Source organism: Puntigrus tetrazona, chromosome 9 (genome assembly GCF_018831695.1).
Source record: "Puntigrus tetrazona isolate hp1 chromosome 9, ASM1883169v1, whole genome shotgun sequence".
Classification (NCBI taxonomy): domain Eukaryota; kingdom Metazoa; phylum Chordata; class Actinopteri; order Cypriniformes; family Cyprinidae; genus Puntigrus; species Puntigrus tetrazona.
This window is the reverse complement of record NC_056707.1, coordinates 24182589-24196036: the sequence shown is the minus strand read 5'-3', so window position 1 is coordinate 24196036 and position 13448 is coordinate 24182589. Positions and strand designations below refer to the sequence as shown.

Here is a 13448-nt window from a genome sequence, read left to right as displayed (position 1 = left end):
ATTGTAGCGTAGGGGAGGGGAAATATTAGAAATACATAGAATATAATTATAGAAGTCATTAGCCTACATTCATAGTCTGTTTGTGCGCAGTGAGAACGTGTAGTAGAGAGGTTATTCATGTTGACTTCAACAAACCACTATGAGTTAGAAAACCTGAATAGCTATTACTGGAGTTTACAGCAAGTTAGTCACCAAAGGTCTGGCAGTCGGGTTTCTTCTGAGGAAATATTTACACCATGTGACTGCAATCAAGCCAGCTGGGTCCGTATTATAGGTCTTGTGTGTTTCCTGCTGAAATAAGTCTGTTGAAGTCACCAACTGTTTTATATTTTCAAAGAATACGTGATGTCTTAACTGGGATTGAATCTTCGGTAATTTCGTTGATGCATATCAAATTACAGAAGAAGCATTGCCCAAACAGGCCATGGCTTTCTCCTGAATATTTCACTTTTATGAGAGCACACGCTGTACAGCTGTTGTTTTATTTACAAATCAGCATACAAACGCTTTGAAAAAAGCACGCCGCGTGCCGATTTTGACGGTGAATATCCTCAAGACGTCAATGCCTTACAGCAAAATCAATACAGCGCACAGAATAATCTTATTTTAAGTCAGATTGCAGTTCCTGAGGTAATCTAAATCGATGCTGTTAATGCAAATTCACATTCCCGGCGTTTTCCTTTCATTGCCTCAGATTTCTTGTTACACGGATGTCATCGTTCTCGCGGGAACTGGGTTCAGGGCGTGTTTTAAGCCGTTAACGTAAAGTGACTGATCACTTACCGGATCCAGGGGCTGGAGGTTAAGAGGTCACTGGGATAATACAGTGACATTAGGGATTATTTACACCGAGGTTCAATCTATTTGGTGCGGATACGGCTTCATTCACAGCTGCATCATTCACAATAATCTGCATAAAATCTCCTGAGCGCAGCAGATTAAAATGACTCATTACTGTTTGCCATTTATCTCCCGAAATCTGTTGATAGCTGCTCTTCACACTAAATCCTACGCTGGGAATTCGAGTCAATAGCGGTATATTGTTTACGGATTAGTTACACGGCGACTAAATTGGAAGGTGAATCAGATAAAACATGAATGCATGTCGATACAAGAATCGTATATTGCCAAGAAATGTCTTGATCTCGGTTTAGAAAAGTGCATTATTATTATTACAAGGGGGGAAATCTTGTCTGTGCAATTCCTGAAGCGTGCCACTAGATGTCAGAGACATCCAGCACAAATGATCGCAAAAATCGCCCAGTCAGATTGAAATAATGGCCTTTTGTGAAACGGAAGGCCGCTTATCCTCCGGAGGACGGGCTGCAAACCTTGATTATTTCGGGTAACTGAGCATTACATGCTCGAGTCATAAGCACGATACAGAGATTTACACTAAATTAAGAATAATGGTAAAAAAACCTCTTCATATTCTAAAATAAGGCCTTCTTTATGACCTAGAAATGCGTCTTCCGGTTGAGAAACGTCCAATGTCACATACTGATCAAAAGTTAACCAAAAGGTACACTTAATAAACTTTATGAACACATAGCCAAAGTCTACTCATAACGAAGCACTCACTTTATATTACGGTGCATTGTTTTATTATGTAGGCTATATTTGTTTTGCATGTCACGTAATTTTAATTATCATGCACATGCTTCATTTTTATTTATTTTATGTTTTAGAGGTTTTCAGGAATCGTGTATCGTTTTTATTATGCGCATCAAGGAAATTTCATACAGTATCCTGAATCCTGTTTATTTCACCAATTTATTTATCTTGTTGGATGCATGAGTTTGCCCTTCCAAGCGGGTCGGTTTCATAACGCCCTGCACGATGTATCTATCATCAATATCCCGCACAATCCCATTTGAGCAGCACCCGCGTGTTTTTATGGGGAACAATTAAATTGGCTGAAACCCAGGAGACAGAGCGGCCTGAGAAAACCCTGAATCCCTTCGGAAGACACTCGTGCGGCTCTCTAGCGGCCGCTGGCTCACGCTCAATCCCCGCCGCAGCCGCTTTACGAATCCTACTACGGGGAAGGCCTGCTTCTCAATATTCAAAAGCGGAGCCGAGTCATTGGGCGGCGACAATAGAACGTCAAAACTTCCTGCTTAATATTCATGAGTCAAGGGTTCCCCATTGGAAGGCAGCTCGCGCGCGTCATCGCGGATTAATTGATATTCATGAGCTACGCCTTGGCCGTAGTAGGAGAGGTAGTTCGTGGGCTCGCCTGCACCATTGTTTCTTCTGTCAGAGGTGTATCTGCGGCAGATGCCGGTTCTGCACGAACGCGTCGTTCCGCTCGTCGTAAAATCTGCGATGTGTGTTTGATTTTATCCGGCGCGTACAGCATATGATGAAAGAGGCGGCAGCGTGCGATCATCTGACGGTGATTTATCAGTATGAATGGTAAGTCGCCCGTTTATTCTCTATTGTCAGTTTTGAATGGACGCGATAACGGAGTGACGTGAACGGTCTCTGTTCCCATACGTTCATAACGCGCTTTTAAAGGTGTCTTCTTCACCGCTACACTTTGATCTACGGGGAGGTCGGGCCGCAGGAATTACATATCGACCCATATCTATATATTTTTTTCTCGATTATGTGTAGCTAAGTGTTTGATAATCAATTTTAATTATTGTAGCCAATTTTTTTTTTACTCAGCGTTCACCACAACAGTGAAAATAAGACTTGTTGTTATCATCTATCCGATTATTTAACAATTTTAAGCAGTAGATACAGTTGCTGTCAGCTATTTTGTGCAAAAGAAAAATATTAAAAGGCACATTAAAAATGCAATCCACGCAAAATAACTTAAATGCGCTCTTTCTGCCATGAACATGCTTTCAATTTCTGCATTCAGCATTCAATCACTATTCGTTTATGCATTTGGTGCTCAGTAGAAGTGACCAGTCGTAATAAAGAAAAATAAAAACGCAATCAACGTCTAACTGAAAATGATTATCAATTTAATTAAACGTGAAAAATAATGTTAGCATAATTATTTTAATCAGTTTTGGTGTGATGTATTGTTATATAGTATCCATTTTTTTGTAAGCAAACAAAAAGTAAACTTGTGAATTAAAATAGTTTTCATTTTTGGAGGCACAGAGAAGACCCCTGCAGACCCTCAGGACTGTCAGTCTATATATGTAATAAGATATTTATCAGCAGGCCTGATATATATATATATATATATATATATATATATATATATATATATATATATATATATATATATATATACTATAATTGTTTATATATATATATATATATATATATATATATATATATATAAAAAAACAATTATAGTAATTCAAACACACACACATCAATATATATGCATGCATGCTTGAGGGAGAATCTGTATGGCAATGATGCAATGATGTGTGTGACCCCTCTCACAACCCTGCTCTCCTGCCACTGAAAGTCAGTGAACCGGAGCTCCAGAGAGGAGGCAGGCTGCCATCGCATCTCTCCCTGAGAACGTGCAGCTGTGTCAGGCAGTGCTCTGCTTTGCCCCCTTCCCCTGGGAACACTCCCTCCAGTAATGAGGCAGCATTCATAAAGGGTCCGCGCCGGCCCACTCTACTGCCAGTGCTGTAATGGCTGCTCTTACCCATTACTGAAGGGAGGAAAAAAATAATAAGCAAGCAGTATGATGGCTTAAAAAAAAATGTTGGATTAAATGCAGGCTTGCATCAGGCTGAACTATTTTACTCTGTATGACGGTAACGTTACTAATGGTTTTAATGGGCAGTTGCGGTTTTAATACACCTTCATTTATTTATTTTTCTGCAGAATATTAGATCCTGTCCCATTCTGCATTGAAGGTAAGAGAACAGTTGTTGTTTTTTTGGTGAAATGTTCTCGACTCTCGTAGTGGTTCATAATTAAAGTATATTATTTGCTCGATTAAAAATAGAGCGCAACTGCTGTGACGGCCGCGCATCGGTAACGTCGCATTTATGCATTTTGTAGAAGCTTTTATCCAGAGTGGTTTACAGGTTTCACTGGGAATCAAACCCAGTAACTCAAAAGCTCCTGCAATGCTCTTGATTTTTATGAAAACAAACAGATGTTCTTAGGTCTCTTTAGCTCGAGATTGATCACGCATTCATCGAATTCAGCTGATTGATGCTTATAATGCATCTGCTCAGATTAATAATTGATGAGGGTCATCAGTCATTTGTCTTTCTGGAGAAATGCCCTCAAGCCAACATGAAGTCACAGTTTGCAATCATTTTTAGCTTTGTGATGTGAAACAGGATATTGTAGGAAAAGTAGAGGATTAGATTTTTTTTACATTTTATTTTATTCCCTGCAACATATTTGCTTATTAAAATCCAATACTTTTTACCAATTTTCCAATTTTAGCTCTGTACATCACAAAATTTGGTGCATTTCATATTTTGTTTTCGATGTCCAATAAGTCTTTACCAGCAGAAAAACTCCCCAAAAGACACGGTTTCTCTCTTTCTTTTAGCCAGATCGCAGCTATTTGTTCAGTTCTCTGTCAGTTTTCACACGCATGAATGATTCTGAAGACGTTAATTTATGCCTCAGCGTCGTCAAAAATTGGGTGACATAGATTTTCGCGAATTAGCAGAGATTTGCTTTTTGTGAATTGATTGGATTGTGAAATGTTTGATTTCGTAATGACTTTAAAGCTGCTCTGATTCATTCTTCTGTCGTATGTTGAATCTGCGGAGTAAAATCACAACTGTTAGACTGATTGTTCATCCATTGCTCACTAGAGTGAGTTTGCAGCCGGCTTGTAGTCTACAGGGACACGCATGGCGTAACTGTGTGACAGTTTAACTAATTAAAGACTGTAGCAGTGTGAGCTGGGGAAGGTGTGATTGGGAAAAGATTGGTCCGTGGAGGCCAAGCTGTATTCAATATTAGAGAGAGTGTGAGAGAGAGAGAGAGAGAGAGAGAGAAAGACTGTGTGGGTCTAAATGTGCCGCTGCAGCTTGTTATGAACTTCCTTTGTTGCAAATCTACCAGCTTCTTTTGACATCAGGAAGAGACCAGCTGAGAATGGCAGCACTGCACAGCATGAGCAAACACACACACACACACACACTCACAAACACACACATGCACACGCTGGGTTTCCACGTTTTTAGAACATATAGGCATAATCATTTTTTTAGTGTAAAAAATAAATGATAGGCCTGTTTCCTCATGGGGGGGAAATGTCCACATAAGGTAAAAGAAAACCTAGGGGCATTAATATCCTTGTGTGTTCCCTGTATCATGACTACACACACGCAATTGTTGGAGGTCATTGCAGAGGCCTCCATCCCATATGTTATGCTTAAAATACACTAAGTTGTTTGCTAAACCGAGCATCATTATTACTATTGCTTATATTTGGAGTTTTGCACGTTTTGGAGTTATCTGATTTATGATTTTTAAATAATGGATGATAATACAGGACATGCCAGAGCCTAAAGAACAGATTATGTAAACATCTGACCTAGCAACCACACAGAATAGCCTAGCAACCACATAGAAATGTGGTAGCAACCACTCAGAAAGACGCATGTACATGGTAACTCAGAAAACCACAACTGGCAATACCCTAGCAACCACCCTGAACACCCTAACAACCTCGTAAAATGTGCTAACAGCTGCATGGCAGTGTTCTAACAAGCACCCACAACACCCTAACAACCGCATAGTAATGTGTTAACAACTGAATGGCAATGCTCTAGCAACCATCTAAGGTTGTGATTCCCAAAAACAACTATGGTCGTAAGTTCCATCCTTACCAAAATAGTTCAATGGAACTTACGACCATAGTTAGCTAACAATGCTTTTGGAAAACGCACCATAGAACACCTAACAACTGCATTTAGTTAACAAGTACATAGAATCATAATAACAACTGCATTTGTTTTTATTTGTGTCCCATTCCAAAATTTTACCCTAGATATTTTGTACACCCTTGTTCACAACCATATGGCTGTTAACAACCATACAGAAATCTACTAACAACTGCATGGCAATGCATGGCAATGCCTAGCAACCAGCGAGAACACCCTAGCAACCGCATATCAATGTGCTAACAACTGCATGATAATACCTTGGCAACAACCCATAACACCCTAACAACCACATAACAACATACCCTGTATCATGACTACACACACGCAATTGTTGGAGGTCATTGCAGAGGCCTCCATCCCATATGTTATGCTTAAAATACACTAAGTTGTTTGCTAAACCGAGCATCATTATTACTATTGCTTATATTTGGAGTTTTGCACGTTTTGGAGTTATCTGATTTATGATTTTTAAATAATGGATGATAATACAGGACATGCCAGAGCCTAAAGAACAGATTATGTAAACATCTGACCTAGCAACCACACAGAATAGCCTAGCAACCACATAGAAATGTGGTAGCAACCACTCAGAAAGACGCATGTACATGGTAACTCAGAAAACCACAACTGGCAATACCCTAGCAACCACCCTGAACACCCTAACAACCTCGTAAAAATGTGCTAACAGCTGCATGGCAGTGTTCTAACAAGCACCCAGAACACCCTAACAACCACATAGCAATGTGCTAATAGCTACATGGCAATGCCATAGCAACCAACCAGAACACTTTAAAAACCACCTAACAACATGCTAACAAATTCATGGCAATGCTCTTTCAACCACCCAGAATACCCTAACAACCCCATAGCAACGTGCTAACAACTGCATTGCAACCACCCAGAATTCCCTAGCAACTGCATAGCAACGTGCTAACAACTGAATGGCAATGCTCTAACAACCACCCAGAACACCCTAACAGCTGCATAGCAACATGCTAACAACTTAATGGCAATGCTCTAGCAACCATCCAAAACACCTTAGCAACGCACCAACTACTGCATGGCAATGCCCTAGCAACCACCCACAAAACCCTAACAACCACATAGAAACGTGCCAACAACTGCATGGCAATGCTGTAGCAACCACCCACAACACCCTAACAACCGCATAGTAATGTGTTAACAACTGAATGGCAATGCTCTAGCAACCATCTAAGGTTGTGATTCCCAAAAGCAACTATGGTCGTAAGTTCCATCCTTACCAAAATAGTTCAATGGAACTTACGACCATAGTTAGCTAACAATGCTTTTGGAAAACGCACCATAGAACACCCTAACAACTGCATTTAGTTAACAAGTACATAGAATCATAATAACAACTGCATTTGTTTTTATTTGTGTCCCATTCCAAAATTTTACCCTAGATATTTTGTACACCCTTGTTCACAACCATATGGCTGTTAACAACCATACAGAAACCTACTAACAACTGCATGGCAATGCCTTAGCAACCAGCGAGAACACCCTAGCAACCGCATATCAATGTGCTAACAACTGCATGATAATACCTTGGCAACAACCCATAACACCCTAACAACCACATAACAACATACTAGCAACTGCATGGCAAAGCCCCCCAGAATACCATTTTGTTTTTAACCACTTAGAACCCTTTAGCAACTGGATGGAAATGCCCTAGCAACCACACAGAAGAGCCGAATTACATGCATAGCAACATGGTAACAACTGCATGGCAACAACCTTGACCATCCTAACAACAGCATAACGCCTTAACAACCTTATAGCAACGTGCTAGCAACCACTTAAAACATCCAAACAACTCAATACCAATTTGTTTCTGACAATCGCTCCAGAACCCTTTAGCAACTGGATGGCAATGCCCTAGCAACCACACAGAAGAGCCTAGTAACTGCATAGCAACATGCTCACAACTACATGGCAACCACCCTGAAGATCCTAACAACAGCATAACGCCTTAACAACCTTATAGCAACGTGCTAGCAACCACTCAGAACAACTTAGTAACTTCATGGCAATAGCTTGGCGAACAGTCAGGACTCATTAGCGCTGCAGCAGTGAGTTTATAGATTTTTACTTATAATTCCTATAGACTCACCTTATATAATACCTTTGGCATTTTTTATTCATCTGAGTGGGGATGAGGATATTTCATCAGGACTTGTGTTTCATCTGGGAACATTTTCTGAAAACCACAAAATCTGCCCACGCGGTCTTACTGTATATACAGTCTTACACACTTTCACCTTCAGGAATATATTCAATAATATCATGCACACATATTTCAAGAAATAGTTTTTCCCAAAATAGAAATTTTGTAATTACCCACGGTTTTGGTGATTCTAAATTACATTAAATATTTGATAGAAAGTCCATGCTGCTCTTTTCCATGCAACAAAAGTGGATGGTATAGACTGAATGACTGATTTGTAGATTGATATATTATCACCATAAAGTGCATTAAACATTACATTTTGTGAAGGTTTCCCAAACTGTGCACCTTGAAGGAACAGGGGTTTGTTAGTTTTGAAAAACTATAAAAATGAAATAAAAAACTTATTTATTATTGAATTCTAATATATATGTACATGTATGTGTGTGTGTATATATATATATATATATATATATATATATATGTGTGTGTGTGTGTGTGTGTGTGTGTGTGTGTGTGTGTGTTTACCTGACATGTGACCCTTAACTAACATAAGAGAGCCATAAACATGAAAATCTGTTACTTAAAATAAACTTATATTAATATAAGTGTAACAAACATCTTCCAAAGCCATAGTAATACACGGTACAGTAAATTATATAAAAATGAAATAAAAATGAATGCATTAATCAATAGCTGATACAATGTTGAAAAAATGTCTTAAAAAATGAAGTGATTTTGTAAATACGGTGGTCAAACAACGTCTGGCCCCAATTTTCTGTGCCGTTATAATCACCTGACTTATGATGGACGGCCTTTTTAAAAGCATGCAAGCGGTAGGGTGTTTTAGAGCTAAAAATGTAAAACATGAAAAAGATTCGGGGATAAAGTATCAAATCGAAAACGAGAAAAACGCTACGTGAATAATTGTAATCGATAAAAAAGCAACTGGTTTGATTACAAGTAATTTGAGATATAACATACTTTTAGAAATTTAAATACACAGCACTATATGCATCCATATCAAGCGCTGATAAAAAAAAAAAAAAAAAAAACGGATTATTCACAAATATCGGGTCAGAAACCGAACAAGTAATCAGAGAGATTAGTGAATAGTGACTTACATTTAGGTGTTTCAAAGAAGAACGAAACTGGTAGGGCTTTCATTGACACGAGGCTGTGTACATGTTGGCAGTTTCCATGTCTTGTGTGAACTAGTGCTTTAATCACGACTCCTGCGCATTCGAACGCAGCGAAGCCCGGTTCTCTTGCCTACACACCTTTCAGATGTTTTCGGGATCGTGATCCAAGAGCTTCGCTGTTCGCGCCGCTCCTGACGGCATCTGCTTATCCTTTCAAATCTTCCCCGCGGGAACATGATTTAATTACTCTATATGACACACTCAAAGGACACGGCAACGTTTACGGAACGGCTTTCCAGTCTGCCAGGAGATGCTGATCGAGCCGGGGTCATTTGAATAACTGAATCTTCCACGCGTGGCTCTAACCCGCGCGCAGATGGCAGGGCTGCCAGAACGCCGAACGCCGAAAGATTCGCAGGAGAGGTGGCGCGCCGTTCTGTCTCTCCCCGCGTGACGTCTTCGCGCGTGCACACTAGCACGCGGCCAAATCGATTTGCTTCCCTTTCGTACAGGACTGGCTGAAGTGTGCACGTAAACGTGACCCTGGCGATCTCTTCATGCGGACTCGTGAGACGGCTTGTAAGGTCAGGGAGGCATCGCCGCCCCGCGGAAGAGGAAAACCGCGGCCGGCGGACGGGCGGAAGCGTCGGTTTGATCGATGAGAGCGCTCTGTGCTATAACGTGCACGCACGCCTTCGGGAACCCGAGCGAAGAGAGGAGAAAAAAACGAGCTGGAGAAAGAAAGGCCTAATCTGTTTCTGATATACAGAGAAAACGCAATGAGAAGAAACAAAGCCGTTTCCAGGCGGCTGGCTGCAGCAATATTGTGGTAGTGGAGTGAAACATACAGGCCTGCGTTTTTATAGGCACGGGTCCATGCTTACATTTCTGTCTCTGATATGGGAATTCTTTCAGACGCGTGGTAACTTTTAGAAACAGCCAATATAAAATGCAGGACTGGGCCTGATGGGCCAGTAGCGCGGGTCTGTACGGACCCGGCTGACCCTGTTTTTAGTGTTATATTTGTACGTGCCAACCATTCAATCGATCAGTAAAGGGTAATTAATCGCTAGGTAGATGATTTAATATGTAAAACGGAAAGCAGTTATTTAAAATAGTAAAAATATTTCGCAATACTGCTGCTTTTGCCGTATTTCGGGTCAAATAAATGCAGGCTTACATGAAAAATCGTACTGTTCAAAAACGTAGGCTCCGTATAATTTGTTATTCATTTAAAATATGAAATATATTAAGATACAGAAACATCCCGTGTATAATCTTAGCATTTTAAATGATACTTTCGTAATTAAAGCAGTAATAGAATTTCTAGTTTCACATGTATTCAAAGTTTTACGTGGGCCTGGAGCACAAAACCAGTCGTGAGCGTAAGTTCTGTAAATTGAGATTTACACATCGGCAAACTTGATTAAATAAGCTTTCTATGGATGTGCTGCTTGTTAGGATAGGAAAAATTATTATTAAATCTAGTTTAAGAAAATCAAGTTTAAAATTGTCCAAATGAAGTCCTTGGCGATGCATATTACTAATCAAAAATGAAGTTGTAATATATTTACGGTATGAAATTTGCAAAATATGTTCGTATTACTTCGTTACTTAATATCATAATGACCCATTGAAGCATACAATGTATTTTTACCTATTGCTACAGATATACCCCAGCGACTCACACACACACACACACACACACACACACACACATATATATATATATATATATATATATATATATATATATATATATATATATATATATATATAAATCATATGCATTCTGAAAATGTTACAGACACAATTTTTGAATTTGCCAGTGATTAAAAATCAAAATGAACAATTCTTGGTTTCCGAAACATAAGTACGGGAACAAAAATTCAACTAAAGTCATGGCAGATCAAAGATCCTAAATGTTATTAACTCAGGTTTTTATCAGGTCATGCATTTCACTATTAACCTCAAGACAGCCGCATATTAATATTTTTGTAAAATCGCTGTAACATACAACGACTCATTCACACTGAAGTATCAGAGGTGAAGTGGCTGGCCATTGAGAACAGTTCATTTCATTGGCATGCGTATGCCATTCCTTTATACATTGCGCGTGCATTTAAATATTGAAATAGAGCGGTCTGTCATTATAAACTGGAATCAGCCCGTCTCTATTTATTTAATAGTGCCGTCAGTTGAACTGAGATGCTCATTCAGTCAGTAGAAGCTTTTTGTTGGTGACAGAACGACTCTTAGAGATCAATTAGAGACGAGCAGTGTTTGATGCGTCTCATCAGTCCGACTCTCTCTGTCTCTCTCTCTCTCTCATATGCCGAGATTTAGCCATGACCGGTTGCCATGACGCCTGTATGGAATGCTCGGTCCGTGTCTTGCCTATTATGAGTCTAAGGGAGAGCGCACTGCTTTTTTTTTTTTTTTTTTTTTTTTTTTTTGGAGCGAACATCACGCAATTACATGGCACACAGAGCAAACACAAACACACACACAAATGAAATGACGGATAATATGTTGCCGTGACCCGCTGCTCTTCCATTTCCCATGCAGCAAATGATTCGATGCTTTCATACAGCCTGTTTGACTTCCACGTGATGTGGCACGAGAGGTACTGATTGAGCGGCGCGAGGCCGCGTGCATTTCACCGTCAGCTTTTTAACACCTCCATCGAGCATCACTTCTTACCTATGGATGTAAAACAACTCTAAGCGTCCGACTTTCTTGCGTCGTTTAAGGTACAGAGATTTTGTCGAAGAGAGGTGCGCTATTGCTTTTAAACAGGAGACAATTATAGTGCCTTCTCAATGGCCTTCTTTTGGCCAAATTCTGCGACAAGCTCTGTGGGAAAAAAAATTGTTTGCTGAAGCAGGAAAAATTACAATTATAAATACAGTACTGTACTGTACATGCAAAGTCGATTTTGGAATTTTAGTAGGATTTTAGTAGGATTTTTAGAACTTGAATTTAATAATAACATTATTTTTGTAGTTTTCTGTTGCATATTGATAAGATTATATAATTATTTGTGTGTGTGTGTGTGTGTATATACACTGTACACAAACACACATTTCATATGGAATTAATTATATTAATAACATTGATTTTTACTATCATCTACATTTTAAAACACATCTTTAGCAGTAGTAGTAGCAATGTAGCTCTAACTGAGGGTTGTTATAGTTAATGAAAATTGAAATTGAATCTAAAATGAAAATTGAAAATTAAATGACGCAACAATTTACTAAAATTAAAATGGCAACTGATTCAAAATATAACTGCTAAAAATAAAATGAATAATACTTAATGACACTAAAGTAACTGCTCAGTTGTAACACTAGAAAATAAAAGCAAAGTAAATAAATAAAAATATGTAAATAAAAAAATATCAATAAACCTCAGATGGAAACAACAGCAGAACGTAACAAGAAGGACGTATTACAGAGGAAAAAAAAGAGAATAGTCAGAATAGCAAAGCAAATATTGAGGAAAAACAGAATGGTAAAAGAATAATCAACCTGGTGGAATGATGGGGAACACCCTAGAAACCATCTAGCAACATAGCAACACCCTGGCAACCACCCAGAACACCTCAACACCGTCTTTGTTCTAATTATTTGTATTGGAGTGAGATATTGTGGCAGCAGAACTCAAGTTTTATAAACAGGAAGTTATGGAGTCTCTTCACCTCTCGATCTGTCTAGAGTTAATTACGGCTCTCTAAGTAACGTTATTGAAATTCAATAGAGCAGCATCGAGGGCCATCATCATTAAAGGTGTGACGGTTCATCTCGGCGTCTGGAAGGCCGTCACAGGATGTCACAACACAGACCGCTTTTGTTTTCAAGCATAAAAGAGATGCATTAATAAACTTGAGCGGCCTTTTAACTCCGCTACCTCTCATTCAGAAGCAGTCCGCTCAGGCTTTACAGTGCCTGCTCTAATTGCTATGTCCACAGCGGTGAAATATGTTTGCTGTTATTATATCATCCGTAAACGTTAATCCAGCAGCCGCCGTGGTGTCAGCGTGTCGACGCTAACCGTGACGTAGAATGCAAAATCTGCAAAGGTTTCGTCCTCTGTTTGATTTAGAATCGCGCGAATAGGAAAATGAAATGAATCCGAGGCTGTTCGCGTTCGGGGGAGGTTTTGTTGACAGAAAACAGAGCGCTGTCCATTCACGCAGCACACCACTTAATTAAACCACAGCCTTTTGTGGTTTAATAATCAATTTTAATTGTGCAGCTCTAATTA

The 13448-nt window shown here is 39.4% G+C and overlaps 1 protein-coding gene across 1 annotated transcript in view; it reads left to right on the top strand.

The window, feature by feature from the left end:
• The first annotated feature begins 2234 nt into the window (after window positions 1-2234).
• Window positions 2235-13448, top strand: part of csrnp3 (cysteine-serine-rich nuclear protein 3) — a 51137-nt gene continuing 39923 nt past the window's right edge. The window contains 1 exon segment of the mRNA XM_043249607.1: window positions 2235-2418. Within this exon segment, the coding sequence (XP_043105542.1) occupies window positions 2412-2418 (7 nt within the window). The 5' untranslated portion in view covers window positions 2235-2411.